The 26,198-nt window shown below is 39.7% G+C and overlaps 1 protein-coding gene and 1 pseudogene across 1 annotated transcript in view; both read left to right on the forward strand.

Moving 5' to 3' along the window:
- The window catches only part of AHNAK2 (AHNAK nucleoprotein 2), a 123,908-nt gene that overhangs the window by 79,913 nt on the left and 17,797 nt on the right, over positions 1-26,198 (forward strand). The window contains exons 4-9 of the mRNA XM_051973687.1: positions 9,367-9,425; positions 9,870-9,968; positions 11,373-11,474; positions 13,753-13,894; positions 15,945-16,129; positions 21,617-25,819. Coding sequence (XP_051829647.1) covers positions 9,367-9,425; positions 9,870-9,968; positions 11,373-11,474; positions 13,753-13,894; positions 15,945-16,129; positions 21,617-25,819 — 4,790 coding nt within the window. The remainder of the gene's footprint in view (positions 1-9,366; positions 9,426-9,869; positions 9,969-11,372; positions 11,475-13,752; positions 13,895-15,944; positions 16,130-21,616; positions 25,820-26,198) is intronic.
- LOC127552285 (G kinase-anchoring protein 1-like) lies at positions 1,341-4,139 on the forward strand (annotated as a pseudogene).

Below are 26,198 nucleotides of genomic sequence, written 5' to 3' on the forward strand. Positions count from 1 at the left end.
GCCATGGGATGGGGACCAGAACAGGAGGGATTTGAGGGCACACCTGCACACCATCTGGAGTCCTGTCACTTCTTGGCTGTTTGCTTGTTACAGAGAAGGGCAAACAGTCCTTCCTCTCACAGACTCTCCTTCTTCTAAGTTATAAATTAATAGGTTTGGCTCTGGGGCCTCTCCTTGCAAAGGTAGAACATTGAAAGTCAGAGGCAAAAAAAATCTTAGAAATCATCTAATTCAATCCATTCATTTTTTCAAATGGGAAAACTGAGGCCTTGGGGATAGTTGGAGAAGAAAGTTGGTAAGGGGAAAAAAATTTAGGATCATATATTAATAGACTAGTTGCTAAAACTCTTGCTTCTTAGATGAAGGCATTGTCTACTGATCTAAGATGTCACTGTCCTGTCTGTCAAGGCAAATTCTGATGAATATTCCCATAAGGCCTGATCCAAGTCATCCCCAAAGCAATGACTTTCAGCACTGCTCAGTTCTATGGCTGTGCTGCTGGCTGCAGGCCTCAGTGAGGTCAGGGGAACTTCATGCTGCATTTAGGGAAGGGGAAGGAATGTAGGAAAGTCTAAACACATCCTAGGGAAGTATCACCTGGCTAGCAAAGGTCACATAGACCTATAGAAAGAGCCTGGAGCACACTTATTCCTGCTAGTCCCTGTCCTTGGTCCCCGAGGGGACCACAGAGATGAGGACACCAGTGGCATTTCATGGAACTGCTCACTATCTCCTTATGTGAGCTGAAGTTGAGTTGATAAACATCAAATTTGGAAAGAACTCTTTGCCTATTCCAATGCACTCATTTTAAGGATGAACAAACAGAGACCCAGGCATGCAGAGACTTGCCCAGTGTAATAAATGGGACTTGAGACATTATGAAGTAGAAGAAAAAGTTTTGGATTTGAGGTTAGAAGAGCCAGATTTACTGGCTGTGTGATACTGGGGAAATCACTTAATCCCTCTGGAACTTACATTTCTCATCCATAAAATGAGAATGAGATTATTATTATTATTACAAATATTATATATATGATATATATCTATGTTATATATAATATATACATACATACATATTATATATAATACATACATACATACATACATATAAGAAAGCATTTTATAAATCATTCAGTGCCAAACCATTTCCCCTTGGTGGGCTAGCCTCTCTGGGCATTTGCCCTTGCCTCATGGCTTGGCTTCATTTGTTTTCTGAGAGATTTTCTTGCTTCTCCTTCCTTGATAATGTTATTGTTGCCTTTTCCCTGTTCTCCGTCCATCTTTCAGAGAGCATACATGTATTATATATACAACTATGTAGTTAATGAATGGCTGACAGGATGGCTCAATGGCTGAACTACTCTCCCTTGGCAATGGGTGAGTGTGTGAGGAAGAGCCAAGGTCAGGATAAGCTTACCAAAGAGGAAGCCATGGAAAACAGTCTACCTATGGCTGCAGGGTCCTGGCTTTGTATCTGGGACTACAAAAATCTGACTTCATGAAGTCTTCTGTATACTTTAAAGAGAAGGACCATCCAATCAGAAGGAGTAGCCCCTTGCTCAGAATTGGGTTTTGTTTGGATCTGCTAGCCAATTAAAAGATTATGTAGTTGATTCCAAATAGGAATAATAGGGAGCCACTGAAATTTATTGAAAAGAGTGAAGGGCATCATAATGACATGGCCAGATTTGCATGTTAACAACAGTAACAATTCCCAGTTTCCTAGTGCCTTAAGATTTACCAAGTAATTTCTTCACAATAACCTTGTGAGATAAAGTATATAAGTACTTATATCCCCTGAAGAAACTGAGGCTAAGGGTGGGGAAGTGTTTCCAGGGTTCACACAATCTGGTAATGCTTAGGATACAAACCTACATCTTCTGACTCAATTTAAGATATTTTTCTCTTTTCGGGCATAGTCAGTGGACTGAGTATGGAACAATAGTTATAACACCTCCACCCCAAAAATATTTCTTCAGCTAGAGAAGGGCCGCACCCGAACTTTATCTTGCCCCAATCTTTCTGAGGAAATGTTTGTCTGATTTTCTGCTGGAAGGCTTTTTTTTTTTCTTTTAAAGACATAGAGAACCAAAAAAATATTCTCTGCCCTGATGAGAACTATGGCCAGAGTTCCAGGATCTTAACTGGATTATGAAGGCCTATTCCATAAAAGAGCAGAATTTTCTATCCTAGACAGTCATCCCTTTTGGGATTAGCATTTATCCTCTCTGGGCTCCCCTTTTTACATGCACGTTTCTTAAAAGGGGACTGGAAAATTGCAGAATCTCAGAGACTTCAGAGACCAGTATTATACAACAACCTCTTCTATAACATCCCCAATAAATGGTAATACAGAGCATTCCAAGTATGGAGACAGTCAGTGAAAAGACATGGAATTAGAAAATAGAAGATTGTAGTTAAGGAACAGTAAAATAAACCTCTCAAATAAACAAAAACTCAGGGTGATTAGATTGTATAGTAAATGATTGGGAATAACATGTAAGAGGACAAGTTGACTTTAAATACTAATTGAAAGATTTTATATTTGATTCCAAGGAGAATAAGGATTCATTGAAATGTATGGAAATGGGGAGAGGGTGACCTAGTGACATGACAGCTCTGTACTTTAGGAAAATCACTTTGGCAGCTGAGTAAAGCATGGATTGATGAAGAGAAAGAATCAAGGCAAGGAGGAATAAATGTCTATTGCAATAGTCCAAGTATGAGGTAATGAGAGCTTGCACCAAAATAGTGATTGTGAGTAGAGAGAAAGGGATGTATATGAGATGTTGTAAAGGTAGGCATAATATTACTTGGCAACAGATTGGTTATATATGGAATGAGTCTGAAAGGAACTGAGGTTGATGTCATAGTTGCAAGCCTGCTCACTAGAAGGATGGCACTTTCCTTGAGAATAAAGTGCAGTTTAGGAAACAGGAGCATTTAAGAAGAAAGATACTGTTTTGGAGATATTGACTCTGAGGTGTCTAGCATCTCGTGTGAGATGTCAAAAAGCCAGTTAGTGATTCTAAACTATAGTTCAGGAGAAAAAGGTTAGGGCTGGATATATAGATCTGGGAATCATTTGAGATAATATTTAGACCTATGGAAGCTGATGAGGTTTACTGAGTAAACCAAGCACAAATGAAAAGAAGAAAGAAAAAAAAAAAAAAAGGAACAGCAGCAGAATGAGGCAAATGAGCTTAGAAATACTACTTTTAAGATTTCCCAGAAATCCTCCCAAGTAGTTTGTAGCTCTCAATGTGAGCTTTCGTTGCCAAACCCAGTACAAAAAGACTTAGAAGAAGAAAATTGGCAGAAGTGGAGACAAAGAGATGAACAGGAATATGAAAATGTTGAAAATGCTTCACCTCAACCAAAAGGTATGAATAAAAAAGAAAAAAAGATCATCAAGGGAAAGGCAAACCACTTACAGTGTCACTGACAGATTTTCAGTTGGAAGCAAATATAGATCACCTTAGTAAAACAACTGAGGAATTGAGTTCTTCCCAGACTTTATCACATGATGGAGGTTTCTTCAATAGACTGGAAGATAATGTTCATAAAATTCTTATTAGAGAAGAGAGAAGAGAACAGCAAACAGATTCGGAAGAGATAATTGTACAGCCCATAAACACAGCCAGGAGGTATACTTGAAAGATGGAAGAACTGAAAGACTAAAGTTGGAACTTGAAAGGAAAGATGATGAAATTCAGAAATTGAAAAATAACATCACTCAGTGGGAGGCAAAATATAAAGCAGTAAAAGCAAAAAATGCTCAGTTAATGAAAATGTTACAAGAAGGTGAAATGAAAGATAAAGAAGAAATACTTCTTCAAGTTGATGAGTCACAATGTATCAAAAATGAGCCAACCTTATAGGTGACTTTGCTTCATGTTGCATTAAGAGCAAGAAAGATAGATCAAAAGTGAAGGCATTACAAGCAGAATTAACAAAATATCAGGGTGGCAAAAAAGGGAAAAGAAACTCTAAGTCTGACCAGTGTAGGTGATTGCATTAGCCATTGAGATCATAAAAATACACACTCTATCTGTCTGTCTGTCTGTCTCTCTATCTGTCTGTCTCTGTCTCTCTTCTCTCTCTCTCTTTCTCTCACACTCACACACACACACACATACACACACACACACTACTTACACACATACATAACACACAAATTTTTCAGGGTTTTGGAAAAAAATATATATTTAATACTCTACAACTGCTGAATTATGCAGTTTTTGTTGGAGAAAAGAAACCTAAAATGACTAATTGATTAGCCAACTAAAAACTATTTGATTTTTCTGTTGGTTTAAAGTGAAAAGTAGAAAAACTCAGTGAATCATTACTGTTTGCTGCCCATGCTCATCACTTCAGTTTTTCATCAGTCAATAAAATTTACTCTTCCAAAAGATAAAGGGAGAAGAAAAGCCCCAGAACAAAGCTTAGTGCATTGGGTGGAGGGCAGGGGAGATACACTCAAGATTACAGAGATGGAGAGAATACATATGGTAAAAAACTAGGCTGTAGGACAAGGATCCTCAAACTACAGCCTGTGAGCCAGATGCGGCAGCTGAGGACGATTATCCCCCTCACCCGGGGCTATGAAGTTTCTTTATTTAAAGGCCCACAAAACAAAGTTTTTGTTTTTACTATAGTCTGGCCCTCCTACAGTCTGAGGGATAGTGAACTGACCCCCTATTTAAAAAAGTTTGAGGACCCCTGCACGGTAGGAGATTCCCTGAGCAGCACTTGGGTGAGTCACTAAAGTGAGAATACAGATTTGGAAGTAGGAGACCTGGTTGAGATCTGGCACCAAATGTTGGGGCTCAGTAGCAATTCCTAGTTCAAATATGAAATGCAATATGAAAGGCACATGTGGAGAATTCACAAAGGTTTTCTCTTTGCCAAAAATATTTTTATTTATGAGAAGAAGTTATGGACAAAATGAAAAGGTTAAAATAGTCACCAGAAGTAATAAATATGAAATAGTATGGGGAGAGCATATAGTTAGCAAGGAAAGGGTATTAACAATTAACAAAGGAAAAGACAAATTCACTAGTGAAACTCACAGTTAACCAGGAGAAGGGGAATACCATGAAATGGGAGTATGCCATTAAGTGGTAAACTAAATCCATAGAGGATTTCACTCCAAACAAGTTACTTAACTATAAGAAGGAGAAAGACATGAGTCATGGGGGAGGGAGGGAGAGAAAAGACACCATGAGATAGAATGTACCCCAAAAGGGGTACAGCAAAGGTGGCACAGGCCTTGGGCAGATTTATAGGGGAAACTGACATCATAAATTGGCTTTCTAATTGAATACAGTAAGATGGGGGTTACCAAAGACCTCCACATAGTGTAGGATTATAAGGCTGAGCTAATCCCCATCAATGTCCTTCCCTGCTTGCCTTAGGGAGTATAATAATCTTAACAGCTCTACAGGCTTTCTCTGCCAACACCACCTAGTTACCCAGGACCTCATTACCACTAGTACAATCTTTTTTTTTTTTTTTTTTTTTAAATTCTGGCTATTAGGACTATGGGACTTGCTCAAGTTCACATAACTGCATTAATATAATCTCTTCTACCATCATTGAAAGCCTCAGTTTCCTGAATTGTAAAATAATAGAGTTGGCTTAAACGATCTCTTATAATCTAGATCTAAATTTGGTTCAATTCAACAAGTCTTTATTAGTTAGCCAACTAGCATTTATGTGTCAAAACAGCTCTCAGTGCTGGGGATATAAAAAGGCAAAAACATACCCTCTGCCTTCAAGGAGCTTACAGTCTAATGGAGGATCCAACATAGAAACAATCATGTACATACAAGTTACAAACAGGATAAATTAGGGACAACTAGGGGAAGACATTGAAATTAAGGAGGACTGAGAAAAGCTGCTTGCAGAAGGTGGGATTGTATTTGGGACTTTAAAGGGAGTCAGGCTTTGTACTAAGCTCTGGAGACAAAAAAGAAACAAGTTTCTTTTCTCAAGGAACTGTGTACCTGGCACAAAGTGGGCTTTAGTGAATGCTTGTTGCTTGAGTAACATATATTACTTCATGTACATGATACAATATTTATATGAGCAAAATAAATACAATGTACAAAATAACAAAAATAATTTTAAGAGGGAAAGGCTAGTCATAACTAGAGAGATCAAGGAAAGCCTTATGTGGAAGGTGACATCTGTGACTGTTTTAAAGGCAATGGGAACTCGGACAAAGTGGAGAAAAGGATGGAGTGTGTCTTAGACATGGGAAACTGCCTGTGCAAAGGCATGGAAATGAGAGATAGAATCTTATGATTCCATGATGAGGTTTACAGCTGGGGTTTTGTGGGCCCTGGTTTGCAAAAGTAATAATAAATAATAATAATTAATACTAGTAATTAGTATTAATATCCTGCCAATTATTTGCCAGGCATTGTGCTAAGTGCTTTAGAAATATTACCTCATTTTAATCTCTCAACAGTGCTGGGAGCTAGCTTTTATTATTATACCCACTTTCTCATTGGGGGAAGAACTTAGGGGGGAATAAATATTTCTTGAACACATACTATATTGTGGTGTTTTTCTTCTTTAAAATAATAGTTCTCTCTGCGAGAGAGCAGGTTTCTCGGGGAGGTTTTTTGGAGGCAGCCTTAGTTTTCAGTTAAGAGTAATAATCACCCAAAATGCAGCCAGCTGGTAAAAATGCAAGCATTTATTTTCTCCTTCCAAAATAACCCAGTTAGTTGAGGCCTATCTCTCTGCTTGGTTCTAAGAGCTCTTGCAGTTTGTCCTTTGCCTCTGCTTTCTTTTGCCTCCAGCCAGCACAAAGATGGAATGGATCTCTTGTCTCCTTCACTTGGGGCTCGGCTAGCTTTCTGTAGAGCCTTTCAGATCAGCTTGGTCTCAGTGGGGGAAGTGCAGGAGCCCAGCCACCTACCACAGTGGTGTGAGATGAAGTGAATGTGGTTGCGCCTCGGAAAGAGTGCTTCTCTCAACTGATCTGACACTCCCCTCTCAATCTAATTCAGCTGAACTCTCTCCGAGAGCCTCTTGTCTATTTCTTATATATGAGAGTGTGGGGTTGTGGGATATCTCCCACCGTGCTCTCTGTCCTTAAGAGCTTCAAGGGGTGAATTCGGATATCTCATACTAAACCCTGAAATCTCCCAAATGTGTGAATTCCAATGAGTAAAGATGTGAACACAAGCATTGTATCAATTAGTTCTGCTTAGTACCTTGTTTCAGGTTCTGGCCCCAAACATCTCCTTGTAAGATCAGATCAATGATACTGAATGATGCTAAATTAGATAATTATTGTCTCTATCAACTCTAATGACTTAACAGTTTGTAAAGGTTCCAACACTATATCAGTCGATAAATATTTATAAATTGCCTATAATATGTCAAGCTTTATAAATGTTGTCTGATTTGATCCTTAAAACAACCTTGTGATGATGGAAACAGAGAGGTTAAGTGACTTGTCCAGGATCACACAGCTCATAAATGTCTAAAGCCAAATTTGAATTTTGGTTATCATGACTCTAGGTCCGCTGCTCTATCCACTGAGCCATCTAGCTGCTGTGAGGAAGAAGAGAGTGTTCCTGTAGCCATGTCCAATAGTAGTAGCATCTGCATACATTTTGGAGCATTAGGACATAAACTTGGGGTTGCCTTTATGTGGGAAGAGGAAAGAGGTCAGTGGTAGTGTATAAACCTAGCAGAGGTTTTAAAATTCCTCACAAGGGCCCACCCATAATGAAGGGATTTTAGCACTGTACTAGTAAAGTTAACAATTTAAATAAAGCTAATAAATAATGGTCATTCACAATAGAACTACAAACAGATTCTTAGTGAAGGCTTATGCTTTCTACACTGTTTGTGGGAGTCTGCCCAAATTTGGCTTCAGTGGGTGGTACCTCTCTCCACCATGCTCACCCTCCTGTGTAAATATTTTCATCATGGAACACATTCTCCCATGAGCAACGAGAGAGAATGTGGATATCATGTTCAGATGTCTTAAAAGCTGTAACATAAATCTTTTCCTTGTAACAACAGAGTGAAATGTTTTCTGAAAAAGCTTTCTTTTTGAAAACTATTTGTCCTATTAAATTCTGCCAACTTAGCAAAGCTGGAGGCTGCCTATCTTGGGTTGTGGAGGGAATTCTTGGAGGGTGGTCTGGGTGGCTGTTGAGTTTCTTTCAGGTGAGGTACTTGAGGGATTTAAGGATAAATACTGGTTGCCAAAAGATTATGTCTCCTCCCTGGCTCCGTGTTTCTATATGAGCTTGACAACAGAGCAGTTATAGAACTGATTCTATGTATTAACTCTTCAATAAGAGAAGTCAAGACCTTAGAAACAGAGGAAAGGATTTCAGAAAGCTCTCTTGGATCATTGTTATTATTCATTTTTCATTCACAAAGAGGACCAATGACATCATGAAGATGATGTCTTAACTTGCAAGTGAATTGGATTTAAGTGAGATAGGGCTATGCAGAATTGCTCATTCTCTCCTCCAGAGTCATCAAAGTCCAGTGGCAAAACACAGGTCAGGATGGCTGGCAATGACTCCAGAGGCAGTGGGACACAATGGCCTTTTTAAGCTGAAGTCTTTCCCAGGTCTCAGTTTGTTTGAGGCAATACTCATTCAGTAGAAAAAGGCTAGATATTGTTTCTCTTTCTCTGGATCCCTTAAAAGGGCCTGGCTTTAAAGGTAGCTAGATGGTGTGGCTAGAGTGTGAGTTTGAGTGTTGAGTGAGGAAGATGTGAACTGAAATCTTACCTGAGATACTTAATAACTGTGTGACTGTGGGCAAGTCATTTATCTTTGTTCAGCCTCAGTTACATCATCTGTAAAAATGGAGATAATAATAACTGCAAAGTGGAAATAATAGTAGCATCTACTTTATAAGTTGTTGTGAGGATCAAATGAAATAATATGTATGTATAAATAGACATTATAGAAATGTTAGCTATTATTATTCCCTCACCCCACCCTCCTTGTCTTACCTCCACATATCCTTGAGAATCAGATAGGCAGCTCCTTGAGACCGGGATTCAGGTATGTTGGGACTCGTAAGCTCACCAGAACAACAAGAACAACAACTATTACTATCACTACCACCACCACCACCACCACCACCACCACAATGACCATATTGGTTTGCAAATCATTTATATACACTTTGGGATATAAAGGCTTGCAAATCACTTTACACATATTATCTCATTTGATCACACTTAATAAGTGTTTGCTGAATGGTTGAATGAATGAACAAGTGAATGAACATCTGGCCCTGGCTCCTAGCCCAAGGCTGAGTACTCCCTGGGTGACTGACCAACTCATTATCACCAACTCTCTTCTCTGGTTGCAGTTTCTGGCAGGCAGCTGAGGCCAGATGATCCTGATGCAGAAACAGAAGAAGACAACTCTGTAAGTAAAGTTTGGGTAGCATTGCAATCCCTAGAAATCCACTAATGGCCCTGGGTCTCTGATGCTGTGCCCCCACTCCCAACCCCTAGAGTCCCCACCAGAGGAGAAGGGTCAGGAGCTCCATAGGCCTCTGACTTAGATGTGGGAGCAGGAGGAGGGAAGCAACCAGTCCAAAGAAATGGGGGGTGGTAGAAAAAGAACTCTGAACTGGGTTTTGGGGAACCTAGTCCACTCACTAACTTTCTTTGAGATTCTGGGTAAATACCTTTCTTTCTATTTCCTTCTCTGTAAAATGTAAAATGCTCACAGAACTGTGGTGAGAAAAGTACTTTATAAATTTTAACATGCTTTAGAAAGGAGCTCTTTGAAACTTCCTCTTTAGGAAGTATTCTGCTTAGGGGGAGGGAGGCCCAAGCCATTACCCAGTTTTTTCTCTTCTTGCAGGTGAATGAAGTACCTATTGATGAAATCATCCGTCCTAGACCTCAGGGCTCCTCCCCAGTTTATGAGTACTCCATCGATCAAGAACACTTCATCAAAGGGGTAAGTTTTGTCTACATTCAATTTAATGAGCTTTTATTAACCACCTACTATGTGCCAGGCACTATGCCAAGTCCTGGAGATATGAACACAATAATGAAACAGTCTCAATCCTCAAGGAACTTTTACTTTACTGGGGGATACAATCCATAGATAATTTGAGTCCTGTGGAGTGATACTCCACTACCCTTTACTCCCCACTGAGGAGGTACTTTGTGCTAATTATCTCCCTAGATATAGAACAGAATACCCAGTGTGTGACAAGTTCTGTCGATTAATAAGGGTTTCTGACTAAATGAATTTCCCCATGGCAGAAAATCATTTTTAAGAGAGTGGAGAGAATGGAGTAGAAAGATGTGGAAAGATATATACTCCTAGGAGTTAGGAAAGCGAGGTTTATTTATTTTTGAAATCATATGACCTTTGCCCTAGAGAGAGCATTTTATCCCCATCCCTGAGCAGGAATGCCTTCCACTCCTTGTTCTCGAGTAATCTTGTCTCTTTTACTGCCTTACTGTGTAACCTTAGGCAAACCCCTTGCCTAATCTGAGCTTCAGGCTCCTCATGTAATTACAAAAAAATTATTGATTGTTTTACATAGCTAGACACTATCCACCTTTTTAATTATAGGATCATATATTTAGAGGCCATTGAGTCTAATTCTCTCATTTTACAGATGAGAAAACTAAATTTCAGAGAGGTTAAGTGATTGGCTTAAAATCACATCTCTAGAAATATCTAGCCTGAGTCTCAACCTAAATCTTCCTCACCCCAAATTGAGTACTTTATCTACTACACCTAGTGATCTCTTATGCTATCTTATTGTCCCAGGAAATCTGAGGGAGTGCTGATAAGTTGGAGGATTAAATACTCTTTTACTATAAGAGATGATGGAGGAATTATCATCAGAGAAACCTGGGGAAACTTATATGAATAGATATAGAGTCAAATGAGCAGTACCAGATGAACAATTTATACAATGACAACAATATTGTAGGATAAACTATTTTGGAAGAATTAGAAACTTTGATAAGTGTAATTACTAACTACAATTACAGAGGACTAATGACAAAACATTTTATTCACCTCTTCATAGAGAAACGAAGCATTCAGAGGGTAGAATGAGACATATATTTTTGGATATGATCGCTGCAGACATTTGTTTTTCTTCACCATATGTTTGTAATAGGGATTTTGTTTTTCTTTCATTCTCAATTGAGGGAAAAGGCATTTTTTTTGCAAATGAAAAAATATAAAAATATTTTTAAAAAGAACAAAACTCATATCATCCCATTTAAAAGGTTATGGAAGCCTTGGATAGAGGCTGAGTCTTGCTCTCTGCTCCATGGGAACCGTTCCTTATTCTTTGAGATCAATAGGCAACTTTAATTACTTCTCTCTTTGTAGGAAGATACCCAAACTGGGCGATTTTCCTTAGGAAGAAGGAAATCCAGGTGGAAACGTGACTCAGGTGAATCCCAAAGCTTTTCTGGAAGGAGTCAATCTGAGGTATGTTCCAGAGAGAAACTAGGAAACTCATTGATAGGTATAAACCTATCTTTAGATCCCACAAGCCTAGCACAAAAGGCTTTCTGCAAACACCATTCTTATCCAAATGGCTACAGTGAACTCTTATTTGTTCTTAGGATTATAGGATTTAGAATGATGATTATAAACTCTCCAGGAAAATATAATTTCCTTGAGGGCAGGAGCTATCTTCCATTTTTGTCATTGTATTTCCTGTCCTTCATGTAGTGCCTTAAATATGTTTTCTTTCTTATTAGTATAGAAAATTCCAGGTTAAGAACTTTCTGCAATTTATGGTTTCAGACAGATGTCTAGGCCCAATGACAGGTTAAGTGACTTGGCCAGAATTGCAGTCAAGATTATCTGAGCTGAGATTTGAAACCAGGTCTTCATGACTGCAAGGAGGGCTCTCTCTTTCCTATTGACTTGTACATAGTAAGCACTTAATAAGTACTTGTTGAATTGAATTGAACAGGACATTAGAACATAGACCACAGAATGTCAGAGCATAGAAACACCTGAGAAAGCAGAGTTCCATTATTGAACAATACACCAAGTCCAACTTTATTAATGATCATATTAAGGAATTGATCCTGGTTTTTTCACATTTTGAAAATAACTGCCACATTCATGCCAATACCTGCTGCAGAGCATGAAAAGAGAGATTTTTGTCTTCAACATGATAATTTCCTGTAAGTCAAATCACCATGTACCTTGTTGTTATCATTGTTTGTTATCATGTTTGACTCTTTGTGACCCTATTTGAAATTTTCTTGGTAAAGGTGCTGGAGCAATTTACCATTTCTTTCTCCAGCTCATTTTACAGATGAGGTAACTGAGGCAAACAAGATTAAATGATTTGCCTGGGGTCACATAGTTTGGAAATGTCTGAGACCATATTTGAATTCAGAAAAATGAATCTTTCTGACTCCAGGAATGGCACTGCACCATATAGTATCATGTATATGTATATATACACACAATACATATATTATATATATGCATACTACCAATTTGCACCTATATATAGGTCTGATATAAACACATAGGCAGACATATTATGTATCTCTACATAAACACATAGACTTTGGATAGATAGCACCAATGTATGAAATGACTATAGAAACTAAAAATGAAGAAAAGTACTCTAGATTCACCATGTCAAACTCTCTGTGTGGTCTGAGCCAGATTAAAATGTGGTTGGGAAATGTTTAGGCAAGAATGGGGGCTATAAGGAACCTCCAAACTGACGAGCTCACAGAGCCCTTTAGTTATCTGAGTCTAAGCTGGGTGATAGGCTGCAGAAGAGGGTGGATATATGGGGAGTTTGGGGGTATTTCTGACCCCCAAATTCTGCTTCTAACACTAGCTACATGGCCACGATGTGCAAGTCTCAACATCTCTATATATCAGACAAGTAAAAAACTATAATGTACAGGTGAAATATTAATGGTTTCTGATGGAGAGAGTTCTTTACACTTAGGAAATCAGAGACCTCAATATTCCTCCCTGATTCCCAGAGTGCCAGGTACTAAGAAGAGAAAGATGAGAAACTGTATGTTTTCTCTCTAAGGCATGGAATTAAAGAAGAGTTTAAAGAAATCTTAGAATATAGCTTATAGAATTTCAAATTTGGAAGAGATTGTCTTATTCTAAATCTAGTGTCCTTTGCAATGCAGCTAAAAGTTTGAAATCTATAGAGCATTATGTTGTTTACATCAGAATATTCTTTGAAGTTTAATGCCTTTTGCATTTGTCGACCTGATTTCACAGAACCACAAAATCTCCGATTTGGAAGGGACTGCAGATGGCTCTGGTCCAACAGGAATAAGAATAATCCCCACATGCCCCACTCTCCCACCCCTCCATAAGCAGTCATCCCAGCCTCTCCTTGAAGACTTCCAGGCAGAGAGAGCTCATGGCCAAAAATAGAACGAGCTGCTTCTCAAGGCAGTGAACTGTGCTGGCTTCTTCAAGTGGAGGCTGGAGAATTACTTTGAGGATGACCTTTCAATTCAGATTCTGAGATTTGGGGAAACTATGCTTACAGAACCCTGAGAAAAGACGGGGTTATTCTGGATCTCTGACAGCTCATGTTGCCATATGAAAGGATGGTTCAGTTTAAAACAGAATCCAACCTGAAACTCTGACACTGTGGCTCCCCTCAGTTTAATAATTCGGTCTCTGTCAATGTCACATGTTAACTAGGGTTAGTCTGCTCTTTCTCAGAACTCTGTCTGCTTCTGTCTTGGCTGTGCAGGAACCAATGGAGGTCACTCTGCAGACAGATGTGGAGGCTGGAGCCAGTGGCTACAGTGTCACTGGTGGTGGGAAGGAGGGAATTTTTGTCAAGCAAGTACTGAAGGACTCTTCGGCCGCCAAGCTGTTCAGCATGAGAGAAGGTACTATCCTGTGTTACGGTCTAGGGAGGAGGGGAGGGGGATGTGAGGTGGTGATGGGAGGAGAGAAAAAAATCTCCTTAAAAGTAGCCATCTTCATCCCTGATCTCTGTACTTAGCTCCAGACTTACATTTCCTCCTGCCTAGGTCCAGTATGACCATTTCCACCTAAATAATTCTGCCTCTCTATTTCCTCAGACCCATGTCTTTAGTCCAACTTACCAGTATAATACGGTAAAAATTTAAACGTTGAATTTGGGTATCAGAGGATTTGAATTGGGTCCTGGTTCTGGCATGATCTATAGGACACTTTTTCTCGTATAGATTCCCTACGAAAGACAGCCCTGGGTCTTAAAACCTAGCCTCATTTTGGAGCCTTTGGGTTTTTCAAAGAAATACAGATTTGTTGAGTTGACTGCAGGGCTTCCTCTCTTTATTTCCTCAACTTTCTCTGTTCTCTGAATTCCAGTCTTAGGTATGTTTCATGATTTCACCTCTGAACCTGCTTTGTCTTTCCAGGCTCAAGGATCTGCCTCTTCCCCATTTTATGGTCAACTTGGCCCTTGCTCCTTACCATTGCCCTGACCTGGCATCTGTTGTTCTGGTCCCTTATCGTACATTGCCAGACAAAACTTTTCATTTTATTAGTTTTTCATATGGGGGAAAACAATACTGATTGAGAAATAATACACTAGAAAAGGAAAGTGTATATAACAGAAAGCTACCTAGCCTACCCAGACTGGATAGTATTTACCTACTTTCTAAGTTATTCTATGAAGCTAAAAGTCTCCAGACCTAGATCAGTTAATCATTACCCTTCCTAATCATGGAATGAATATGTGAATTTTCATGTCCAGATCAGAATGACATCTTTCTTGAAAGACCAGCTTAATAATAGTCTAGGATTTATTTACTTGCACACTTGGAATTGAGCTCATTGGTTCATTCTATAATTCCAAGTAGCCTCTCAGCCAATCAGAAAAGCTTTCTAATGGCATGTAAGTTTGGAGATATTCTACTCATAATTACTATCATATTACTACATGATCATTCAGCAAATTATGTCTCTGTTTCCTCTGTCTACAAGGGTAGGGGGTTAAAGAACATTACCCCCCCCCATCTAAAATATAAACTATAACACACACACACACACACACACACACACACACACACACACACAATCCTGGATCATAGCCAGAAGCAATGTGAGGTAGCAGAAAGTCTCTGTCTGTCCTAATTTGGAATTTGGAGAGATCTGAGTGGATTCCAGCTGTTTGTCACTTCAATCCCCTGGGACCTCTTTTCCTCATTTGTAAAATGAAGATAATTATCCCTATATTTGATATATCTCAGGGGAATGGTGAGGAAAGTCTGGGGGCTAAATTTGGACTTAGAGAACCTGAATTCAATCCTAATTCTGTCACTTAATTTCCAAGTGTTCTCTGTCAAATCACTTACTTTCTATTTCCTCTTTTAGAAGATGGAATTGAACTAGAGAATATCTAAAGTCCATTCTAGCTACAATAGTTTGGTTCCATTAAGTGCTTTGTAAAATTAAAGGGTTGTAGACATGAAAACTACCATTATTTGTATCATGGTGCAGTAGAAAGAACCTTGAACTCAGAGTCCTTGGACTTGGATTCAAATGGTGGCTCTGCCACTTAGAACTTGTGTGATCTTGGACAAATCACTTACCTTCTCTATGCCTCAGTTTTCTAATAAGTAATATAAAGGGATTGAACTGCAGGAATTCTCCAAGTTCCTTTCCAGTTTAAAATCTCTGATCCTAAGAGTTGGCAGGTCTAAAAATACTTGTCTCTTGTGAACAAGGTACAGGAAGCTTACCTCAAGTTTCAAATATTTGTTAAGTGCTTGGTACATAGGTGGTATTTAATAAATGCATGTTTTCTTATTCCTTTCCTCTCAGAATCTTGACTTCTCCATCTATAAAAGGGAGATAATTTGTGATACATCTGCACTCTTCCCAACCTTAGGAAGAGACTGAGCAGGAAGCTGAAATCTCGGTGTTACAATGCCTTTTCTTTTTCTGCAGGTGACCAGCTGCTGAGTGCAACCATCTATTTTGACAATATTAAATATGAGGATGCCCTCAAGATCTTACAGTATTCTGAACCATATAAGGTGCAGTTCAATCTCAAACGAAAACTAGCATCAAAAGACGATACAGAAAAAGTTCATCATCCAGCCACAAGTGACATTAGAGAAACAGACCAGCAGGTAAAATCTCATAAAATCTCCCACTGTGGCACTAGATGTGCTGCTCTACTCAAGGATATCTGATATGGGCAGCATTGGAATAGAAGATGGAAGAGAGAGACCCTTGGAGGCCCCCTAATCACCCACAATGCTATAACTAGCAATTTTTGTGCCTAGGGCAAGCAGTTAGTCCTTAATGTCCTTAAAAATGAGGGTAGATGAGATTAAGGGCTGCTAGGTGGTGCAGTGGATAGAGCATTGAGTTTGGAATCAGGAAAATTCATATTTATGAATTCAAATCCAGTCTTAGATACTTACTAGCTGTGTGACTCTAGACAAGTCACATAACCCTGTTTGCCTCAGTTCTTCATCTGTAAAATGAGCTGGAGAAGGAAATGGGAAATCACTCCAGTATCTTTGCCAAAAAAACAAAAACAAAAAAACAACACAAATGGAATTACAGGGAGTTGAACAGAACTAAAGTAACAATAGATGATTTAGTTTCTGGGCATGGTTGGAATAGTGTGAGGCTGTTACTATGGAATCAACCATCCAAGGAGTAGAAAGGCAGAAGTAGAGGGAAGCAGACAAGCTAGGGAAGAACTCAGATCTGGGTGGAGGAAAGACAGAGCCAGAGGGAAGAGAGAAAGAGAGAGGGAGAGAGAGAGAAAGATAAAGACAGAGACAGAGAGAGGATGAGAATGGAAGGGCTCACAACATTTGGCAACTTCCTGGTTAAACTATTTATTCCTATTATATCCTATTTTCTGCAATCTAGGCTCATGTATTTCTGCCCTTCTGAAGCACTGCAGGAACTATCATAATCTCTTAAATTTCATCATCCTGGGTCAAAGGCTCAGTTATCCTGCCTAATTGTGGCTCAAAATTGATTTTTGCCTGAGCAAACCAGGTCAGAAAGAATTAGCTTAATTATTCAGTTCAATTTAGCAAGAACTTACTGAGGATCCTTGACTTTACTCCAGAACGGTGTCCTTCCCCTAAATATCTTTAATTTCCTTCTTTCATTGGTTGAATTAGATCTGACATGCCTGCCAGAGAACTGTTCACTTCCGGACTGAGTGTGTGAAATCTATTCCATAGCAACAAAAAGTTATACATGTTCAATTTCATCTTCTTTGTGGGAAGATTTTGGGACTCTCCTCTTTCTGGACTTCTCAGCACTTGTCCAAATCCCAGCAATAACAAAGTGGGTATGGGGACCACTCAAAGAGACTTCAGTTTGAGACGGGGCCTGCATTTACTAACTGAATAACTTCCAACAAATAATTTCCCCTAAATTTTCCTTGAACAAGGAGATGGGGAGGTTGGACAGAAGGACAACAGGGACATTTTTCCTGCTTTAAAACTATGATCTTATGATCTACAAACTTCCCCTAGCTCTAAATTCTTCAGGCTGTGAGGTCTAGAACCCTATTTTCCTCCTAAAATTCTATCTGCCAATGAGGGTCAGTACCTTCTCTGAGACTTAAGAGTCTTAGAGAACTTTTTAGGGCACTGAGAATTATTATTTTTATTATTAATAATAACAATAGTTAACATTTATATAGTGTCTACTATGTACCAGGCATTGTATTTTACAATTATAATATCATTTAATCCTCATAACAACACTGGGAAGTAGAAGCTATTATGATCTTCGTTTTACAGATGAGGAAACCGAGGCAATTTGAAGTTTAGTGGTTTGCTGCAGACAACACAGCTAGACTGAAGTCAGATTTGAATTCAGGGGTTCTTGACTTTGGGTCCAATGCTCTTTCTACTGTGAATCCAGCTGCTTATTGAGCCAACTGATCTCACCTCTATCCACTAATGGATTCAGATTCTAATTTGGAATACATATTATGTAACTCTAAGTAAATCACTTAACTTCTCAGTTTTCTAGGCAATTCCAAGGTTAAAATGCTTATACCTATGAAATCATAAGTCCAAGGTATATTCCTTTCCTTCTTCTGAGGAAAAGATAGGCTGATATTTGTTCCTACCTTAGGATAACAGACCTTAAGACTAAACTGACATTGGGAGAATATGTAGCCAAGTGTCCTCATTTTATAGAGAGGGGCCATCAAGTCCTATATGTAGTAAATAGCAAAATCAAAATTTGGACCCATCCCTTCTGATTCCAAACTTAGCACTCTTTCCACTATTTGACAGGACCACGTAAGGGTGAGGTGGGGAAGAGGAAGTACTCAGTAAAATTTAAAACAATACAAACATGGGATCTGTTACTACTGAGTTCCATTCCTTCTTCCTCCCTGTTAGGAGTTCACTCCCGAAAGGAATTGAGAGTAGGGATAACACTTATATTCCAGGGAAATTAGCCATATGAGACATCAGTAATGGTTGGACTCTTCAGTAGTTTAGATTTGACTAGTAAGGGGTTTAGATAAGTGCTGAGATATTCAGAAAGAGGGGGAAAATTCCAAAATCTTGAAGAAGATGAAATTGAACATGTATTTTCCTATTTCAAATTGCTACTGCCTCAGGGCAGGGAGTGGTGAGAGGAGGGAGAGAGAAAATTTGGAATATAAAAATTTTTTAGAAAAATTTAGAAAAATTTTTAGAAAAAATGAATAGTTTCATGTTAAACTATATCAGATTGCTTGCTATCTTAGGAATGGGGGAGATGAAGGAAGGAAGGAGAAAAAATTGGAACTTATTATCTTACAGAAATGAATGTTGAAAACTATCTGTGTGTATTTGGAGAAATAAAATGCTATTGAAGGGAAAAAATAAATGTTAAGGGCAGTGTATAGAGCAGTCAGAAGGACTTGAGTTCAAATCCAACCTCAGCCACTTACTACCTGTGTGATTCTAGGCAAGTCAATTAACCCCGGTTGCTTCACCACTATCCTTCCCTCCCCTACCCCCCAATTTGTCTTTGCATGTAAGTGGGAGAAAATAAAATATTAAAATATGAAGTCAGAAGGACCTGAGTTCAAATCTGGCTTCAGACACTTAACACTTCCTATATGTGAGACCTTCGGCAGGTCACTAAACCCCAGCAAACCCTCAGCAACAACCTCCCCCCCCAAATATTATTTAAATACAAATTATTATTGTTGTTAGAATAATATTATTTAAAAAAAAAACAAAATAAAGAAGATTAAGGCCCGATTTCAGCCTGAAAAGTAGACTTCTCAAATCCTTGGTACTAGAGCAGCTGGAATGCAAACTGGCCCTGTTGATTTGACATTAGGAGGAATCAAAAGATCAGAAGCCATGAACTGAGAGAATCTGGTTTCAAATCCTGATTATCCTGATTCTGTTACTTATTAGGTGTATGGCCTTGGCCAAGACCCTTCTGACCTCTGTGCTTAAGTCTCCTGCTCAGTAATTTAAGGGTTTAATTAGATAACCTTCTAGTATTAAATCCCATTACAGTCTCAGAATCAGAAGGAACCATAGAGCAGCCTCTAATCCAACCAATAGATGAAAAGTATACCAGAATCTGAATGAGATGGGTTTGAATTCTAGTTCATTTCCCATATCACTTTGGTCAAGCCACTTAATTTTTCTAACTCTCAGTTTCCCAAAATCACAAAATTTGAAGATCAGAACGGAGCTTTGCATTTAATTCAAACTATACCTAAAAGAAACCCTAACTATAACGTACTTGACAAATGACCATTGAGACTTTAGGTGAAAGGGGAGCCCATTTTCCTCTGTGTGATGATAAGTTGGACCAGATGATTTCAAATGTCTCTTTTAAAATCATATCTTATGATCCAGTCATTTAACCTCTTGGAGCCTCATAAAGTTTACTCATAAAGTGGGGGTGTTGATTTCAACATTCACCTTTGTAAAACCTTGTGTTCCAAATTTTTCTCCCTCTCTCCCCCACTTCCCTAGACACCAAGCAATCCAATATAAGTTAAACACACACAGTTCTTCTAAACATATTTATATATTCATCATGCTATGCAAAAAAAAAAAATCAGATCAAAAGGGGAAAAAATCACAAGAAAGAAAAAAAAAACAATACCAATAGCAAGAAGGTAAAAATACTATGCTTTGATTAACATACAATCTCCACAGTTCCTCTGGATATGGATATCTCTTTCTATCACAAGTCAAATAGTTAATTTTTTTAAAAAAGGTAACACATATAAGTTTCTTTGCTTTTTGGCTTGCTGATGTAGTCACTTAATGTCTAGAGCTGCTTCAGCTTTTTCCACTTGTGACTCTGTTTCAGAAATATAATAGATATAAAATCAAATATTTACTGATAATAAAACATAATTGCATGATCCTCACATTCAGTTACAAAACTCCATATGAGTTGCAACCCACCATTTAAGAAGCTGGGGCGGGGGGTTAGACAACACTTGCCACAATAATATCTGTCACAATGGGTAGTCATTAAAGACTTCAGCATTCTATTAGTCAGTATGGTGACGTCTCGTTTTGCAAGAGACTAATCTCATCATCTTCATTATCCCTGTAGTACTTCAAAAAGCAAACTTATCTTTCTTTTGGTCAGGCTACAGGGTGTGGTGTAAAATTTATTTTTTCCCTTCTTGGCACCACTTTGAATCCTCAGCACAAGAGAAAGGGAGAATTCCTTCTTAATGTTATAATCAGACAAAATTATTCATCTTCCTGTTCCTTGCCTGCAAAAATGATTCTCTGTTGATCAGGAGTAATATCTCCCTTATCTTGGATCTTACTTAGCTTTGATATTTTCAATACTTTCAGAAGATCCAACCTCAAGGGTGATGTTTGTCTCCATCCAGATCACCATGAAAATCTGCAATGTTACTGAGTCTACCTACAGAGAGAGAGGAACTAGAAGTAATGGTTGGACTTAGGGGGTGGGAAGCAGGTGTAAGCTTTACCATGAAGTTCAAAGTATGCATACACTCTACTTAGTAAACTTTAGGGCATGATATATAATATTATTATGTTATATATGATGTTATTATGTATTATACATGTAATATGTAATATATAATACTGGGATTTGTTTTTGTATATATTATACCCAAATTATGTTGTATATAATTTTATATATGTAATAATATATAATGTTATTAGGATTTGTATAATATATTACACATATATGATATGTATAATATATATATATTATGTAATAAATAATATTATTAGGGTTTGGTTATATATGACATATATATGACATGACATATATTATTATAATGTTATATATTGTTATATATGTATTTTTACATTATATATGATATTATTAAGATTTGTTGGAGTCAGAAGAAGCTTTAGAGATCATCTAGTATGATTTCCTCATTTTGCAGAAGCCCAGAGAGCTAATGGTGCCACAGGTATTAAACAGCTGAGGCAAAATTGAAACCTAGAATTTTTGATTCTAAATCTTGAGCCCTTTCTATGACATACCATCCTTTTTATGACATGCCATGATGCACCTTGTCATGGAGATGAAATATTCTCTACATCATCTTAGCTTTAGAGTATTAGATAAGAGGTGATAAGCTAACAGGGTGATCTTTTCTCATTCAGGGGGAAGATCTGACAGATGGAACAATGGAGACTATGGAAAAGATGCTTGAAGAGGAAGAAGACAAAGAAAAGTTAATAGTCAAATCAAGGACAGGGAGGAGCCAGCGGCCAAAGAAAGAGAGATTGTCATGGCCCAAATTCCAGGCAAAGAAAACCAAGAAGGTTGTGAGCCATCGTCGGTCACATAGCACGTCGGATGCCTGTGAGGGCAGAGCATCTGACCTTTCCCCAACAAGCACAGATACTGAATTACATTTCCCTAAAGAGGAGATACATCTGAGAGAGAAGAAAGGCAGTGAGAGGAAGAGGAAATTCCTGAATATTGGATTTAGGATGCACAGGAAGCTCGAAATAGATGAGAAGACATCAAAGTCAGGCATGACAACAGCAGAAGAAAGAACTAGAACAGCAAAAGATGGCGAAAAGATCTCCTTGGATCTACAGAAACCAGAAATGGAATTGGGCAGGCTGGAATCTCAGAGTGCAACCATAATCCCAGAGCATTTGGAAAATGAAGAAAACAGATTAAAGCTACAACTCCAAGTTGATCCTGGAACAAAGAAACAGGAACAATTGACATCAGAAGCTAAATCTATGAGTGGGGCTGTGATGGGGATGCCAGCGTCTGTTTCTGGAACACTCACTGGGTCTCATGTGTCAGTAAGAGGCAGAAGGAAAAAATCAGATGATGTGACAGATACAGTTAGTGGAAGCAAACATGGGTTACAAGGTGGAAAAGAAACAAGAGAAAGATTAGATGATACTTCTTTTGGTGTTCGAGGGCTGGAAATTGGAATTGCCAAGTTAACACTTCAGGAATCACAGGAAGATTTGGAGAAAGGCTATGAAACACCAGAGATTAGAGTGAAAATACCAACTTTACAAACACCCAAGTTTGGGTTTTCCAAAGGAAAAGTGTCTGAAACTAAAATAAATGTCTCTGAGCATGAAAGGGAACAATCTCTGGGGAAAGTTACAGTGAATTGGGGGGAGATGCTTATGGAACACATACCTGAAAGAAATGTTCCCCCACCAGATGTGACTGGAGCAGTTGGAAAGATTTCTGTAGAGACTCCCAACCTAGATCACCCCGCTCCTAACATACCTGAGAAAGGTGCAGTGATATCAGATTGGAATGCCCAGATATCAAGCAAGAAAATGACCCAAATGCCCAAAGCAGATATTAGCAGCCCCAAAGTGGATATTGTTATTTCTAGTGCAGATATGTCCCAGCCCAAGGTTGAAACCCATGGTCCAGAAATAGGAAAAGATGGATTGAAAATGGAGGGAGAAATCAAAATGGGGGACAAGGACATTGAGGGGAAGGACAGCAAGTTCAAAATGCCCAAATTTAAGATGCCATCATTTGGATGGTCTCCAAGCAAAGAAAAAAAAGGATCAGGAGAGGTGTCTCTACCAAAAGAAGAGGTGGACATCTCAAAAGCTTCACTAAAGAGAGATGACAAAGGTGGAGACCTGAGTGTATCACTCATATCTTCAGAAATCTCTATTAGGAGTATGGATTTGAGTATGAAATCACAAAAGGGAGAAGCCACTGTAAAAGATCATGAAGATAAGGAGGAAATGAGATTCAAAGAACCCAAAGATCAGATGGAAAATATCCAAATACCACAAACATCTAAAGCAGACATTGAAGAAACAAAAGTAGATATCATCATACCCAGGGTTGATGTGTCTCTGCCCAAGGTCAAACTAAATAAGGAAAATGTTGAAGCAGAAGCTGAAAGAGCAAATATTAAAGGAGATATAAGACTGAAAGAAAAGGAAATTGATCACAAAGAAAGTAAGTTTAGAATTCCAAAATTCTCCATGCCAGGTTTTAGTTGGGGAGGTGGTAAAGAAATTGGATCATCAGTGGATATAGAAACCAACATTAAAGAGCCCAAGACGACTATCCCATCACACAGTATGGACAAAGAACTGGGTCTGGTCTCAAAAGACAAAAAAGTTCCAAGTTTTGATGTAAATGTGCAGATTGCTGGAGGTCAGAAAGTAAAGAGAGAGTCAAAGACGGGAAAGATACCAAGTATAAAGGTGCTCAAAAAAGCAAATAGTGAAGAAAAGATGATGATAGAAAGAGATGTAGGAGTAAAAAAGAAAGATGTGGAAAGTATAGACAGAAACCTGAAAGGAAAAATTGAGGGCACTGCAGAAATCTCACAGAAAGAAAAGACAACAATAAAAGGTATAGAAAAGGAAACTGAGATACCGGAGTTAGAAGTGGAAATTGAAGAAATGAAAGAAAAGACTAAAAGAGAGGGTGTAAAAGAATACATGACAAAACACAGTATAAAAACAGCCAAAGGGGACATTAAAGGACCACAAGTAAATATAACAATGCCTGATATAGATGTAACCATACCAAAAGCAAAAGATTATGGCATAACCACTGAAGTCCAGGTTGAAAGAGTCAGAGTAGAAGGGGACATGAAACTGGGGGACAAGGAGGTGGAGGCGAAGGACAGCAAGTTCAAGATGCCGAAATTTAAGATGCCATCCTTTGGAATGTCTGCTCCAGGCAAAGAGGGGGCAGCCTTGGTGGACGTGTCCCTGCCAAAGACAGAGGTGGATGTGAGCCTTCCTTCTGTCCAGACCAGCGAATTGACTGTGGAAGTTCCATCAGCAGAAGTGGACATCAAAGGCCTAGACATTGAGGCCCAGTTGCCAGAGGTCCAGCTTAGTGACCTGAAGGGGAAGACTGGCGATGTAGGCCTGACAGGACACTTGTCCAAAGTCCACATGCCCAGCGTGAAAATGCCCCAAATGCCCAAAGCAGACATCAAGGGGCCCAAAGTGGACATCACCATGCCCAGTCTGGATGTATCCCTGACCAAGGGCAAAGGTTATATCAAGGATCCTGAAGTCAAGGTGGAAGGGGACATTAAACTGGGAGACAAGGAGCTGGCGGCAAAGGACAGCAAGTTCAAGATGCCCAAATTTAAGATGCCATCCTTTGGTGGAGGCAAAGAGGGAGAAGTCTCAGTGGATGTGTCCCTGCCAAAGGCAGAGGTGGATGTGAGCCTTCCTTCTGTTGAGGCCGAGGTCAAGCCTGGTGACCTGAGTGTGGAGGCTCCCTCAGTGGATGTGGACGTGAAAGGCCTAGACATTGAGGGCCAGTTGCCAGAGGGAGAAGTTCAGCTTGGTGACCTGAAGGGGAGGAGTGCGGGTTTAAGTCACAAAGGTCACTTGCCCACAGTCCACATGCCCAGCGTGAAAATGCCCCAAATGCCCAAAGCAGACATCAAGGCTCCCAAAGTGGACATCACCGTGCCCAGTCTGGACGTGTCCCTGCCGAAGGGCAAAGCTGACATCAAGAGCCCTGAAGTTGAGGTGGAGACAGTCAAGGTGAAAGGGGACATTAAACTAGGTGATAAGGAGGTGGAGGTGAAGGACAGCAAATTCAAGATGCCCAAATTTAAGATGCCATCCTTTGGTGGAGGCAAAGAGGGGGCAGCCTCGGTGGACGTGTCCCTGCCAGAGGCAGAGTGGGGTGTGACCCTTCCTTCTGGCGAGGCTGGCGACCTCAGTGTGAAGGTGCCCTCAGTGGATGTGGATGTCAAAGAGCTAGACATAGAGGCCCAGTTGCCAGAGGGAGAAGTTCAGCTTGGTGACCTGAAGGGAAAGACTGAGGGTATAACTCTCAAAGGTCACTTGCCCAAAGTCCACATGCCCAGCATGAAAATGCCCCAAATGCCCAAAGTGGACATCACCATGCCCAGTCTGGACATGTCCCTGCCCAAGAGCAAAGGTGACATCAAGGGCCCTGAAGTTGAGGTGGACACAGTCAAGATGGAAGGGGATATTAAACTGGGAGACAAGGAGCTGGAGGCAAAGGACAGCAAGTTCAAGATGCCCAAATTTAAGATGCCATCCTTTGGTGGAGGCAAACAGGGAGAAGCCTTAGTGGACGTGTCCCTGCCAAAGGCAGAGGTGGATGTGAGCCTTCCTTCTGTTGAGGCCGAGGTCAAGCTTGGCGACCTGAGTGTGGAGGCTCCTTCAGTGGATGTGGATGTGAAAGGCCTAGACATTGAGGGCCAGTTGCCAGAGGGAGAAGTTCAGCTTGGTGACCTGAAGGGGAGGAGTGCGGGTTTAAGTCTCAAAGGTCACTTGCCCAAAGTCCACATGCCCAGCGTGAAAATGCCCCAAATGCCCAAAGCAGACATCAAGGCCCCCAAAGTAGACATCACCATGCCCAGTCTGGATGTGTCCCTGCCGAAGGGCAAAGCTGACATCAAGAGCCCTGAAGTTGAGGTGGAGGCAGTCAAGATGAAAGGGGACATTAAACTAGGAGATAAGGAGGTGGAGGTGAAGGACAGCAAGTTCAAGATGCCCAAATTTAAGATGCCATCCTTTGGTGGAGGCAAACAGGGAAAAGCCCCAATGGATGTGTCCCTGGCAGAGGCAGAGGGGGGTGTGACCCTTCCTTCTGTCGAGGGCAGCGACCTGAGTGTGGAGGTGCCCTCAATGGATGTGGATGTCAAAGGGCTAGACATTGAGGCCCAGTTGCCAGAGGTCCAGCTTGGTGACCTGAAGGGAAAGACTGAGGGTATAAGTCTCAAAG

This window comes from Antechinus flavipes, chromosome 2 (assembly GCF_016432865.1).
Source record: "Antechinus flavipes isolate AdamAnt ecotype Samford, QLD, Australia chromosome 2, AdamAnt_v2, whole genome shotgun sequence".
NCBI classification, from domain to species: Eukaryota; Metazoa; Chordata; class Mammalia; order Dasyuromorphia; family Dasyuridae; genus Antechinus; species Antechinus flavipes.